Source organism: Neomonachus schauinslandi, chromosome 10, assembly GCF_002201575.2.
Source record: "Neomonachus schauinslandi chromosome 10, ASM220157v2, whole genome shotgun sequence".
NCBI classification, from domain to species: domain Eukaryota; kingdom Metazoa; phylum Chordata; class Mammalia; order Carnivora; family Phocidae; genus Neomonachus; species Neomonachus schauinslandi.
In genome coordinates, this window is record NC_058412.1 from 21,061,661 (window position 1) to 21,076,555 (window position 14,895).

The window sequence follows — 14,895 nt, forward strand, 5'->3', positions numbered from 1 at the left end:
CCTCGGCGCGTCTCCCCAGTCCTTATTTGGCTGGGCGGGAGGGCTGGCGGGAGGAGGAGGCCTGCGGGCGGGGGGGGGGGGGCGGGAGCGGGGCCGGGCGGAGGAGGGCGGTGGGTGGTGCTGAAGGGACAGCTCCGCGGCGGCGGCGGCGGCGGCGTTGGCGGCGGCGGCCCCGGGGCGCGGAGCGGGTGCCCGGCTTGGGGAGCCGCGAGCGCAGCCATGCCCCAGGCCGCCTCCGGGGCAGCAGCAGCGGCGGCCGGAGCCGGGGCGCGGGCCGGGGGCGCCGGGGGGCCGGCGGCGGCTCGGGTGGGACGATGAAGCGGCAGAACGTGCGCACGCTGGCGCTCATCGTGTGCACCTTCACCTACCTGCTGGTGGGCGCCGCGGTCTTCGACGCGCTCGAGTCGGAGCCCGAGATGATCGAGCGGCAGCGGCTGGAGCTGCGGCAGCAGGAGCTGCGGGCGCGCTACAACCTCAGCCAGGGCGGCTACGAGGAGCTCGAGCGCGTCGTGCTGCGCCTCAAGCCGCACAAGGCCGGCGTGCAGTGGCGCTTCGCCGGCTCCTTCTACTTCGCCATCACCGTCATCACCACCATCGGTAACTATTCGCCCGCGGGGGGCGGGGACCCGGGGGCTGGGCGCTGCGTCGCGGGGTAGTCCCGAGCCGGCCGGGGCTGGCGGGCCGGGGGGTAATCCCCCGGAGAGGGTCTAGGCGCCGAACCCCGCGCTGCCAGAAACCCGAGTTCAGCCTGGCTTGTCTGCTCCGCGGTGACAGGACTCGGGGGAGGCGTCGATTCCTGGCTCCGGACCTGACTCTCCGGCCGGGCCAGCCCTAACTTGTCCCTGCCAGGCTGCGCGAGGGCCTCAGGGGACTCTGAAGTGTGTGAGAGGGGCAGGAACGACCGGCGGAGGCTGGGGAGGAGGGGTGTGGCCGGGCCAGGCCCTGGAGCGGAGGGCTGAGTGTAGAGCGGCGGGGAGCGCGCAACTCCGGGTCGCTGGCAGATGGGCTTCCGCACCTTGGCGTGTCTACATCGGCTGGGGCTCCAGGGAGACGTGTGGATGCAGGTATTCTGGCACTCCGTGGCACTCCTGCCTACTCTGGGTGCCTAAAACACCCTCTAACTGCCTCTGTGAGTGCCGCTTGGAGTGTGTGTGTGTGTGCGTGCGTGTGTGTGTGCGCGCGCGCGCGCGCGTGCGTGCGTGCGTGTGTGTGTGTGTGTGTGTGTGTGTGTCCTGCTCCCAGAGTTTGGGCACAGCCAGCCAGTGCCTTTAATTTTCTTAGGGCAGCAGATTTGGTGCTGGAAGCCAGATGTAGCTCTCTCTGCCTTCTCTGTTGTCCCGGGGAAACAGTCAACCCGCAGGAATGGCCTCAGTTCCCTTCTCCACACAGCGGTGCAGCAGGCCACACACACACCCAGACTCTCTCACAACATAGGCACAGGCACATATACACACAGGTACACACACAAGCACACACAGGGCAGACACAGGCACGCACACACAAAGCACACAAATGGATGTCCGGGAAAGGAATCTCCAGTACTATTTGGAAGTGTCCAGATAGGAGTAAACACTTCACCGGCTCCCAAGACTCATTCCAGCCCAGCTCCATCACTTTTCCCACTACGTGACCTTGGGTAAGTCCCTTCCTCTGTCTGGGTCTCAGGCTCACCTCCAGACCATGAGGGGTTGGCTAAAATGATCTCAAGCCTTCCGCCCAGTGCTGGCATGCTCCTAGCCCACCTTCCCCCAAAGCCCATTGGGATGCCTCCAGGCTTCCATCTTTCCCATTCCTTCTCCTCTCTCTGGACCCCCTCCTTGCCTTGGCTGAGCTCCCAGGGGCTCGTTGCCACTTGGCATAGCCCATGACAAGATGGCAGTGTTTTCCTAGGAGTCCACAGGAGTTGAGGGGGTAAAAAGCAGGACTGGACGCTGTTCCTGCAGTCTATCCCCTGCAGGACTTTGTCCCAAGGCTCCACTCCTCTCTGGGGTCCATGGGGATCTCTGCTATGTAGTCTCTGGATTCCCCTCTTAGAAGAGGAAGAAAAGGGCCCCAGGAGTAGATGTGGCCCAAATGGGGGCACCTCTGGGTCCTGCTGACCCTGTGAGTTTAGGGCAGAATAGTCAGACTCAGACCTGCCCAGAAAGGAGCCTCCTTTCCTCCACTTCCCTGCCATGTGCCAGGGTTTCAGGAGCACTGAACAACGAGTTAGGCTTTCCCCCTTCCTCTTCCCACAAGTGGTGCTTTTGATTGTGTGTCCTCTTTCTCAGTCCCATGGTCCCTAGCTCCACAGTAACTTCCCAACTGACCTTGCCTCCAGCCTCATTCCCCCATGGAACGAGCTCCCCCTAGACAATGCTGCCAGAAAGAATCTCCCCAACGTGCAGCTCTGACCATACCACTACCCTCTCAGAAGCCTTCAGTGGCTTCCAGCTGCCCGTGGAATCTGGTCCATGCTCCTTATTCCAAATTCGAAGGACCTTCGTACCTGGCTCTAACTCTGGCTCCAACTTAATTTCTCAGTTCTTACTGACATGATCCCTCCACTGCAGTCAGACTGTCTCCTGAGAACACCTTCAGTGTGCCTATGGGGCACACCTTTTTCTCTGTCTTCTCTTTGTCTTGTCCAAGCTAACCTTCCAGGTCCAGCTCCAATCCCACTTCTTCCTTGAAGTCTCCCAGACCATCCCAGGCCCCCACTGTATTCAACTGCAGGACTCACTGTCAGGACAACCTGGGTGACACAGTGTAGGCTCTCTTGCATGGTTATTTACATTTTAGGGGATGTGTTTTGTCTCTTTAACTGCACTGCAGTTAACCTCCGTGTGGGCAGGGCCCTGTGGTTCCCATCTCTGTTCTCCCAGCGCTGGCACACGAGCACTCAGAGAATGCTACTGATGGGCTGAAGGTGTGCAGAAATGAAAGGGCATCATCCTTCCCCTCCATCCCTGCCGTTTCCCAAAGTGCTTATAGTTCTTACCCAGACAGATGCTAAAAGCTGGGGGTAGAGGCAGACCGAGTGCCGTTCTGGTGATATTTATTGATACAGCACTGGGCAAGAGGAAAGACAGCATCAATGCACCACCCTAGTTCTGTGGGGGCCCCAGAAAGGCACTGCCCACTTCCTGCCCCACCCAACCCTCCCTGGCTTTTTGTCACCTCTCTCTCTGGCTACACCATCTGGCTGGAAACGGTCCACAGGGGCTCTGCTCTAAGACAAGCCTGTCTGGGCTGTGATCAGATGGCCAGAAGGGGCCCTGTATGAAACTGATGGTGACCCAAAACCCAGGGGCAACAACCTCTGTCCACCTGACCCCTCTGGGGACCCAAACAGGTCTCCTGAGGCACCGGGACTCACATTGGGATAGAAAAATGACAGAGCCCCCCACTTAGTGATCCCAATGCACACTCATCTCATCACTTGAGTCTCAGCGTTCGCCGCTCAGGGAAGTTGCCAGGGCAGGAATTATTAGCTCCATTGCACAGATGGAGGCATGGAGGGAAAGGAGGGGAAGGGACTCCCCCAAAGTCATGCAGCTGGTGAGCAGCAGAGTTAGAGCCTGAAGTCTTCTGACTCCAAGCCCAGTGCTCTTTCCCTGCCGGTCTCTTGGCTGCTTCTTCTGCCTCCATACGCTGTGAAGCCCAGAGCCAGCTGAAATTGGCATGGCCAGGACGTGCTCAGTGATGCCAGCTCGCAGGGCACTCTCGGGCAGCCCCGATTGGTTGAGGGTCGGCAGGGTCTAAGTTAGTCATTCACCTGGTTAGTCACAGTCTCCATGGGCTGCAAGGATTCCTCCAGCTCCCTCATCCCTGGCCTCCCAGCCAGGAAACCCTTCCTTTATTGTGCCCTAAGTTCATCAAACGCAAACGGAAACTCTTTTCTGGGAAAGCTTAACCTCTCTGGCTGTTGAGTCATTAAACTCCTCCGGGGCCCCAGCCCCATCTATTCATAGCCCGGAGGCTGTCAGGGCTGGAAAGAGACTCAAGATCAGCTAGTGGCACCCCCTCCTCTTACAGATAAGGAACCAGAGAGGTGACAGGAGTCACCCAGCCAGGGGTTAGCCGAACCTGACTCCCGGGCCTCCGCTCCTTCCACTCGTTCAGGATGCCTCGTATTTGTTATTATTATTGACAGCAGGAACAGCAACAATAATACTAGCAGCCACCGTTTATTGTCTACTCTTTGTCAGGCTCCATACGCTCTCATTCGATTCTCTCGCCAACCCCCCCAGAGGGGCATTATGACTCCCATTTTTCAGCGGAGGAACCTAAGGCTCTGCGTGTAGATGACTCACCCGTGGCCCTTGTGACTTGAAAGTATGGCACCTGCCCAGATTCAGCTGAGCCTCTTTGACTCCCATGCCCTGGCTTTCCTGCCAGTTCTTTCTCCACTTCAAGAACTCAGCCCAGACCCTTGTATCTTGAGGGCAATGAGGAGCCAAGGGTTGTCTTTTCCCCTGGAAGCCCTTCCCAGCAGAGCGCCTCTTCCTCCAGCACCCTGCAGCCGGCCTGCTGCCTCCCCCCCACTCCGGTCCCTGGCCAACCCAGGCCACATGGCAGAGCTGTGCCCAGCACCGGGCCCTCTCTGAGACCACCACGGACTCACAGGTGCTGTTCTCCCATGGGGAGCCCCCCGTAATCCTCGGGGCTCTAAGGCAACAAGAGGCCAGGTGATTGATTAGCTGAAGGAGTTGGGGCAGAAAACCTTCTGTTCTGCTCTCTCCTCAGCTTCCGGCCTGTTCTCAGCTGAGCACAGGCTCCCATCACCCACCACGTGGCCTGGGAGTCCTTAGATTGTGAAATCAAGCAGGCAGCTCATGAAGGAACTTGTACTTTCTGCACCTTTCCGAGAAGGAGGAAAGTACAGAAGTGACCTGCCACCCAATACATCCTAGAGTCCTCAAATAAGAGTGAAAGGAGACATCAGCAATCAGCCAAACAGCCAGAGAGGTGAGTGACTTGCCCAAAGTCACACAGCAAGTTGCAAGCACTTAGAACTGAGGCCTTTTGATGCCCCCACTGGAGTTCTCTCCATCACCCTAGCCTGTTCCCCTCACCACCCACCATCTCTCTTAGCACTGAGACCTCCGGTTGCTTTTCACTCCACTGTTCCCTGTCCTGTTGACTTGCTGGGTTAGGGTGGAGGGGCAGCCCAGCCTGGAATAGTCCTACTGCCCACTCTCGGTCAGCATTTCCTTCCTCCCTGCCCACAGGCCACCCCTCTGCTTTGACGGCACAAGCCTTCTCTGTGGTGGTCTAGGAAGGTGGGCTCTGGCTTAGAAGCCAGAGTGCCTGGGTTCCTCTCTCAACCCGCCTCTCCACTTACCTCCCCCAGCCCCACACCACGAGTTATATGATCTTGGACAAGTTACTTAGTCTCTCTGAGCTTGTTTGGCCATTTGCAAAATGGGGAGGATAATATTTGCCACCCAGGATGAAATGGATAATATAAAGGAAGTACCTGGTACAGTTGGTGCTTAATAAGCAATATCTGCAATGATTAGTGGAATTAACATTATTGTTCATTACTATTACTCCCCCCCACAGAAGGGAACTGCTCGGTTTCCCAAGGATTACCAAGACCACAGCTACCTCTGCTCCCTCTTAACAGGTGGCGGACAGTGGGGTTGGGGGCCAGAGGCTGCCACACCCTTCCCTGTATTCTCTTAATCCCATTCCCCCAACCCTTTCCAGATCTTACCCATGCCTGGAGTCTGCCTGACATCCAGGCTCAGGGACAGTGCTCCCTCCCCTGAGCAGGCAGACCCTGCAGAAAACCAGTCAAGGACGGTGAAGTTTACAGTGGTAGGAGAACCTACCCTGGATTGGAGCAAGGAGGCAAGAGTTCCAGCTCCACTTAGCTCAGTTGCTGGTCCTCTCTGACCCTCAGTTTCCTCATCTACAAAGAGGGTGCTTTTGATCAGAGGTCCTTCTGACCGTCATGCCTCCTACCTGCATGTCCAGTTCCCACACATCACGGTTGGGGGCTGGAGACATGGAGGGAGTGGGGGCGAGAATAGGACCAGAAATAGAAGACCCACGCCTGGCCAGAGTGGGGACAGAACAAACACAATAAGTATTTTCGAAGAAAACATAAACAAGCACAGATGAGTGTAGTGCAAATCACCACTATAAACAGCTTTCAGCTGGCAGCACAAACGGTGAATCTGTGAGTTGATTTTGTAATAAAAAAAAATAATGTAAAAGTGATTTCCCTGCAGTCAGCCAGCAGCAAGGGAAGAGACCCAGCTCTGACGGAGATCATTATCAGAGACCCAGATGGGCACGCCCTCACGCCCCATCCCTGCCTCGGACGCAGGGAGCTGACGTGTGTCTGTTACACGTCCGCCCCCAGGTGTGTGGGGCGCTCCTCGCAGCCTGTACTCTCACCGCTGCCCTGGGACGGAGAAGGCAGGCCTTCTCATTCTGTTACGGTCAAGGAAAGGGAAGCTCAAAGAAGTTCAAGTCACAAGGGCCACCCAGGGCTGTAGGGAGTATCTTTTCACAGAGCCATGCAGCTCGTCCCCTTCCCCCCACCCCAAGGAGCCCCTGCCATCCCTTCTATATATGAATGGCACAAATGATGCTGGATGGGGTACCAGCGTCCACGCAGGACACTCAGCTGTGGCCTCAGCGTCAGGATCTCTCGTCCTCAAGAGTATTTTGCCCAAAGAGAAATCAGAATTTTAGCTCCGACCCTCTCATTTTACAGGGTGGAAGGGAAAATTCAGATTGGAGAAAGGGCATGGTCAAGGCTACGCTTCACAGTTCGTCTCAGAGCTGGCCTTGAAGCCCTGTTTACTGACACCTCCCTTGGTGTTCTAGCCCCACCCCACCCCCTCCGCAGGCTCTTAAAGAAGAGAGCAAGCTGCAAGCTGCAAGCTGCCAGCCGCCTGCTCTGCTAGCCCTGGGTCTCCTCCTGACCCACCTGTTAGCCTCTGGTCGGCACAGAGCCACCTGACAAATGCCTTTCGAGGCCCTTGTTGCTGTGGGGAGAGCAGTCAAGGGTCCCAGTGATGCTTCTGCCTCCCGGCTTGTCCACACTTCCTCGTTGTCCAGAAACTGCCCCGGCTAAGGCAGTTCCCAGGCAGCTCCTGGGGACCCACCCCTCTCCCTCCCCTGGAGCCACCCCACCCCAGGCTACGGCCACAAGTCGCACCTTCACCTTCCTGCTTTCCAGAGCCGACCTCAGCTGCCACCTAGAGCAATCCGCTCCAGTCCTCCTGGTCCTGTGGCCTCCTGGGACCCCTGCCAGGCTGGGGCCCAGCTCCCACCCTCCACCTCCACAAAAGCAGGCTCTCACTGCTCCCTCTCCCCGCTCCTGCCTCCAGTGACACACAGGACCCCTTTGTGAGGGGGCACGTGGCTGCCTGGAATTCAAAGCAGGAGCCTGGCCTGGGAGCTAGAAACAGGGTTCTTTCTCTCCCCTTTGACAAATCCTTCTAGCTGTCTCTCTCGCTTCTGCTGCCCCTGAACTTGGGGGAGGAACAGACACTTCCCCGGCGTGCGTCAGTCTTCCCACCTGTACAGAGGAGATGTTCCGAAGGGGACCTGAAGAAGTCCTGCTCAGCAATACGGATACATTAATGCTTTGCAAACACTGCTGTGCAGGGAAAGACCTGGTTGATCTGGTTTCAATGCAGATTCTGAATCAGGAGATCTGGGGCTGGGCCTGGGATTCTGCAGTTCTAGCAAGCCCCCAGGGGACACTGATGCTGTTGACTCGTAGTCCACACTTTTGAGGAGTGAGGATCTAAACAGCCTGGAGACCTGATTTTGGGAAATAGACTTGAGGTGTGGACTGTGGTTTTAAGAACAAGAATGGGTAGAGCTGGAAAAATCCCTAGGAATCTGGTTGTGGAATATGAGAGCCAATGGCCTCAGAGCTGGTGGATCCCAACTTGGAGGCTGGAGAGGGGCTGTGGCTGGCCCCACAGAAACCGGCCCTGGAGGCTAGAGGAGGTCACAGGCTGTGCAATCACGTGGGGGGAGGGGGAGGGGAGGAGAGGAGTGAAGAAGGGCTTGCCCCATGGAGAAGTCTGCAAACGGGTATCTGCTGTCCTCAACGGCTCTCCATTCCTCCCACATCTGCCAGGGAAGCTCCTCAGATCCGTGGAGAAGGGGTGCCCCAGAGATTAAATGTCCAAGTGGGAAACTGGCTCCTCCCTCATGGCAACTACCCAAAATCCCAAGGGGCAGTGCAGCCTCCAGTCACCATTAGAAGAGGTTGGGGCTCATTTCTTCTTTCAAGAAGAGCCCCCAGCTTCCCGTGGGCTGGGATCCAGACAGCAAAGGCCCAGGGAGGTCTCCAGGCCCGTGGTCCTATGACTACTAGATACACTCACCCTGTTGTCAGCAATGGTGTGGAATGCAGCTGACAGGTGGAAGGCCAGACTTTAAGAGGGACATCAACAACCCGGGGAACAGTCAGAGGAGGGGAGCAGCGTGTCAAATGAAGGACACTTGGCAAGGACAGGTGTGGAGAGCACGCATGGTGCCTTCAAGTATCTGCTGGGCTATTGCAAGATAAAAGAACCAACCTTGGGCTGATTGGGCCCAAGGGGTTAAACCAGTACCAGTGGGTCGAGTCCATAGAAAGACTCAATCAAGTCCAATATAAGGAGAACTTGTTAGAGTTGAAGCTGACCAAAGATGGACTGTGCTGCCTTGGGAGGTGGTGAGCTCCCCACCACAAGAAGCATACAAGAAGACACGGGATAGGCAAGATGCAGAAGATACCTGTATCCACTGGGGTTCAATCAGAGAAGCAGAACCTGTAGGAGATTTATATTAAGAGACGCATTACAAGGACTTGGCTTATGTGAAGTAGTGGCTGCTAGACAAGTCTAAGATCCATAGAGTAGACCATCAGGAAGCTGAAGTCTTTCTAGTATGGGCTGAAGCTGCCGTCCCCAGGCAGAATTTCTTCTTCAGGGAACCTTCAGTTTGGCTCTTAAGGCCTTTCAAATGATTGAATCAGGCCCACTCAGATTATCTAAGATAATGTGAAATAATCTCCCTTACTTAAAGTCAACTGATTATGGACTTTAATTACTTCTACAAAATGCTTCACAGCAACCCCTAGATAAGTGTTTGATCAATAACTAAGGGCTTTAACCTAGCCAAGCTGACACATCATAAAGATCATCACATTACCCATATATCAGACTGGGAGCTACATTAAAGGGCTTTTAAGATTCTTCCCAACCCTGAGATGCTTTGATTTCTTGATCTTGAAGGCGGCAGTCTCGAGAGTCCAAGGATCCAAAGAGGGACCCCAGCCCCTCAAAAATCATTGAGATCTCCTGAGTACTAGGCATTATACTTGGCATGGAAAGACTAGAAAATGAAGACCCAGCCTCTTCCCCACGGAGCCTCTGATCCAGTGGAATCCTGGAACCACAAGCTGAATGTTATATATACTAAATCCTAGTAGACTGACTCAAAGTAGGGATCTGAGAAGGCTTCCCGGAGCAGGTAGCCCTTGAGGGAGCTTGAATGAGGAGTGAGGACTCTAGTAGGTGATGATGGGCAGTGAGAACTTTCTAGATGAGGGAACAGCATGGGGCAGGCTGAGGGGCATGAGTGCGCCCAAGGAAAGAGGCAGGGGCAGGGGCGGACCATAGAGGGGCAGACTTCTGGACTCTGGTGGGTGGACCTGATTGCACAGCCTCTGCAAGAGGGAAGTGCCGCCCCCAACCTGCACTCTCCTGCCTGGATCCTGACCCATGGGTGCCCCCATGACCCCAGTTAAACCACTGGGTGCCCCTATGACCCTGATTGAACCAGTGGATCACCTCAGTTGAATAGCAGGTGCCTCCATGACCTTGGTTGAACCCTTGGGTGCCCTCATAACCCCAGCTGAACCAGTAGGTGCCCCCAGGATTCCATGATGAACCTGAATTCTTCCTTCACCCTTGCTCTGGTCACCCAGCAGACCTCAGCCCCCATGGGGTGCTTTCCCTCCCGCCCTCCCTCCCGCACTTCCTTTTCTGGGCCAGAAGGCCACTCTGGATCCCAGACTGAACCCAGGTTCATGGATGGTATGCAGGAATCCCGGGGCAGTGCTGAGCTGAACGAGGCGATACTGCCACACGACACTGTGTGGATATTTTCTGCACAGACAACCCCAGACCCCAGCTCTCAGACCCCTTCATCTCTGCTGGAGCCTTCACAGCTGGGCATGGACTCAGTGTCCCTCTTCAGGAATGTGTAGGGCCTCCTGACCACAGCTCCAATGCAGAAATAACCATCTCAGAACCATCCAGAGAGGCAGGTTCCAGCCCGCCAGCCACAGGACTGTCTGGGGGGCTCTCTGCAGAGAGCAGTAGAGCAGGCCAGAAAGAACGACGCCAGGCTCTCAGACAGGAAGCGGCCCTCTCCTCCAGGACGGCCCCAGGCCTCCTGCTAGCGCAGAGGAGCTCCCCGGGACCTTGGGGCCAGGCGGTTGCAGGCAGGAGCAAGCCCCAGATTGATGCACCAGAGGGGTCTGCCCTGGGCTGTTGATCCAGATCTTAGACGTGAGGTGGAGCAGCTACTCCCCACAGGGCCGGCCTCAGTTTCCACGGTTAGGAGCCGTAGCTGCCATTTGCTGGGAGGTTTTTCTGGGCGGAGCCTGTTACACACATCACCTCATTCAGTCCTCACGGCCACGGGGGGCGCTGTTGCAATCCCCACGTTACAGACAAGGACCCGAGGCTCAGAGGGGTTAGGGAACGCACGCAAAGGCCGACTGCTGGCAAGCGGCAGAACAGGGAAGTGTAAAGCACGCACAGCCCTTGGCTTATAAAGCACTTGGGCACTTGGTCATACGGTACCTCTTCTGAGGCTCCTGGCGACCCAGAGCGGTAGGTATCATTACTCCTACTTTGCCAATGAAGAAACCAGAGAGCATCAGGTCACTTCCCGCGATCCTGGGGCATGATGTGGGAGCAGGAGTCAACCCAGGACCCTCCAAACCTAAACCACTCCCTCCCCACCCCCACACCGAACACGGGTGCCCTCGCCTCCTACGCAGTTATTCCCATGGCATGGATGCGGGGGCAGTGCAGAAGTGCGAGTCAGCCTATGGAGGACAGAAGGGGCAGTATTGGGGGAAGGCAGTTGTCATGGGGTGGTCTTAGTTTCATGCATCTATCGATGCCATCTTCCTGAAAAGGAGGGGAACCCAAGCCTAAAAATGAGAACAGAGTGACGGTTCTTAGGAGTGGCCAGTGAGTGAGAGAGGGAGTTTTGTCAGGGGCGACTTGGCCAAGTTAACTGCTCCCCCCTGAGCACCAAGTAGGACTCTTGTCCCAGTACCAGCCATTGCTTGGAGCCAGAACGATGGGAGTCAGGGCCTGGCCGTCGGACTTCATTCATTAGGCCCGAACTAAGCCCAGAGCCTATAAGTTTTAAACAGCCCCTGGTGAAGGGGATCTGCAGCCAGGTTTGGGAAGCACAGGGGAGGAGAGCACTGGTTAGAATCAAATTCTGTACTTCAGAGGCTGGGCCGCTTGCCAGCCAGGGGCTAGCATTTTCTTTCTGGGTTTCCTTGGTACTTAAGAAACATTCAAGGGGCAACTAAGGAAAAATCTTTGGAGTTCACAAGCCAAAGCTCCTGGGGTGAGCCAGGTGGCAGAAACAGCAGGGTGGCCCCAGGAGAAAGGGCCAGTGCCGCCATCCCCCAGGTAAAGGGGACTGAGAGTCTCAGTGGGGTCCTAGGGACAGGTTCCACCTTCAGAGCATTAGCTCTCAGGCTGCTCTTGACCCCAGGGAAGGGGATCAGCCCCAGCGAGACCCTTCAGCCATGTGAGCATCACTCACCTGGGAACAAATTGGGGGCCTTTGGTCCGGCTGAGCCAGGTGACCCCCTCTTCAGTATGACCCTGCATCATGGATTTTCCACGGGTAGGGTTAGACAGGATAAGACCCTCTGGGGCGGCTCCTGGTCTTTCGTCCACCTCCAAGCGGGGCCAGAGAGAGAGAAACTTGGACCCAAATTCAGTGGCAGCCCTCCCCTTGGGTGTCATGCCCAGCTCAGCACTCCAGAGTTGGAAGCACTCATCTTCCCTGGCACCAAAGAGGCCCTGAGGTCCCCTGTCTGTCCCTCAGGGTCAACCACCCAATTCACGGAGATGGGCTGTGTGTCCTTTCTCAGAGCCCTGACTAATGACTTAGCTTACTGCAACTGAGCTAAGGAAAGTGGGACCCATGATCCCCTCCACTGTTTCTCAGCTCCTATCTGCCTGGGTGACCCACAGCAGGTCCCAACCCCCACTCCCCGGCCTTATCTGCGAGGGATTGGGCTGGTGTGTCTGAGCCCCTTACAGCTCTGACGGTCTCTGTTGGACCTACTCTTGGCCTCTACTCCCAGCCCCTCCTAAGAAGCACACTACCCGGGATTATAGTCTTGTCCCCATTTCACCCCATGCTGGCTGAGCCCTGGAGGGACTTCCTCTGTGTCCAGTCCCAAGAATAGAGCTCTGTACCGGACCTCCAAGTCACCCCTTTTAGAAAGAGAGCATTTCTGACTGTGGCCAAGGCCCCGCTTATCAGCAAGCGCAAGTCCACTGCCCCAGCCCCTGGGACAGCTGGAATGCAGGAGCGTCCCACCAGAAAGGGCGGTACCCCCGGCTGGCAGCTACCGTGGTAGTCCTGGGTGGTGTGTGGGAGGCAGCCGTGGTCTGAGAGCAGGCTGAGCCCAGCCCGTGCTGTCTGACGGGGGGTGGCCTGGAGAGACGCTGCAGACACTCTTCTTCCCAGGATGCCTCTGGACCTGAGCCGGCCCAGGGTGAGTACACGGGTGGCCAGTCCTGCCATCCCGGCCCGAGGCTAGCTCAGAGGCCCCCAGGGCCCTGGGAGCTAAAGTCCTGCTCATGGACCAACTTTCAACATCCTGCCTAGACCAGTGACCTGTTCGATCTCTGAGGGACTGGGGTTAGCCCCTGGGTCCCCACCATGGCTTAGTATCTCAAAATGTATGTGGGACATCACATGACTACCTGTTGCAGAGCATACACAGACCAACCGAAGGTCGTGGCAAGCATCTTCCTCAGCCTTGGCCAGAAAATGGTGAGATCGGGGTGCTGACACTGACATGCTCGTGCAGAACCAGGGCTCAGCTTGGCACTGGATGGCATCGCAGGCATCCCCGGGGTCCTTTGGATTCTTTGAGAATCGCTGATTTGGGGCAACACTTCCTTCTTCCAGATGAGGAGACGGAGACCCAGAGCCAGGGGCAGGGGGAGATGGAGAGTGACCTGCCCCAGCCACCAGCAGTTCATTAATAGAACCAGTCCTCAGACCCAGCCTCCTGGCCCTTCCCACTCCCTCGATAACCACACGGTCATGCCTCCATTCCCTTCATTTTTCTGAGCATCTTCCGTGAGTCAGGCACCATTCCAGGTCCCAAAGCCTCAGCTCTGTCCTCACGGTGTCTACATTTCAGAGGAAGTAGGTAGTCAATAAACTGAGTTATATGATCACAAATAAACATCATCTCAGTGGTAAGGAGTACCAGGAGACCATAAAGCAAGAGGATGTGGTGGGGCGCCTGGGTGGCTCAGTCAGGTAAGCATCCGACTTTTGATTTCAGCTCAGGTCATGATCTCAGGGTGGTGGGAAGGAGCCCTGCTCATTGCTCGGCAGGGAGTCTGCTTGACATTCTCTCTCTCCCTCTGCCCTCCCCCCACTCATTCTCTCCCTTTAAAATAAAATAAATACATCTTTTTAAATCAAAAAAACCCCAAGAGGATGTAGTAGGGAGAGGGATGGGCAATCCTTACAGGGAGGGGTCTATATGATGTAAAAATCACTGAAGAGCGTGGGAGAGGGGAGGGACAGCAAATGCAAAGCTCCCAGGTGGGCCAGAGTTTGGCATGTTTGAGGAACAGGAGCGGAAAGGGTGGTGAGCTGTGGGCGCACCAAGCCTAGAGGCGGAAGCTTGGAAGGGCTGGAACTTGCAGGGCCATGGAGGCCATGGTCAAGAGCTTGGGTTTTACTCAAAGTGTAATGGAAGTCACTGGAAGGTTTTAAGCAGGGTCCTTACGTGATATGACTAAAGTTTTTACCAGATCACTGTGGCTGCTCTGTGGAGGTCAGGCGGCTGTAGTTCAAGAGGAAAGCTGGGAGGCCTACCAAGGGTGGGTTGGACCCAGGTGGAGTGGATGTGGTGGGCAGGCGCGGTTGGAAGGCGTGCGTCAGGGCCGAGGGGCCAGACCTGATGCTGGACAGGATGCGTGTGTTGAGGGGAGAGGAGGGAGGGAGAGGGCTGTGGGCATCGGGGCAAGAGGATAGTCAAGGACACTCTTTGACTTGAGCGACTGGATGGAGGGTAAGTGTTGTCTGAGACGGAAAAGAAAACATGCAAAGAGTAACAGGTTTGGTAAAGAGATGAGAGCTGAGACTTCTGTTTTAGACACACAGGTTAATTCTGAGGTGCTTAGTACAAGTCCCTGAGGTTCAGATAGACAGACAAGCCTGGAGCCCCAGGGAGAGGTCAAAGCTGGGATACACATTTGGGAGTTATCAGATGGAAAGAATATTTAAAGTCCTGTGGCTAGATGAGATCAGCTGGGAAGAGGGGAGAGCAGGGGAGAAGAGCGGGGGCCAGCACGCAGCACCCCCTCCACCCCCCACCAACACGGGGAGGGAGGGAGCAGGAACAGGGGCCTGCCAGACCCTGAAGAGGAGCCTGGAGAGTGTTTCAGGAGAGAGGGAGCCATCAGCTGCCAGTTACTGCTGGGAAATCAAGTCAGATGACCACAGGGAAACAACCAGTGCATTTGGCAGCCTGGTGGCCCTGGGAGTCACTGACTATGGAAACCCAGGGCCACGGGCCACAGCTTGTTCCAGGAGCGGGAGAAGGGGGTAAGAGCAATTTTTCTATCTGTGGAGCCAGAGGTGGAACGGAGG

The 14,895-nt window shown here is 56.3% G+C and overlaps 1 protein-coding gene across 1 annotated transcript in view; it reads left to right on the forward strand.

The window, feature by feature from the left end:
- Positions 1-314: 314 nt before the first annotated feature.
- The window catches only part of KCNK3 (potassium two pore domain channel subfamily K member 3), a 35,564-nt gene continuing 20,983 nt past the window's right edge, over positions 315-14,895 (forward strand). Inside the window, exon 1 of the mRNA XM_021697670.1 lies at positions 315-597. Within this exon, the coding sequence (XP_021553345.1) occupies positions 315-597 (283 nt within the window). The remainder of the gene's footprint in view (positions 598-14,895) is intronic.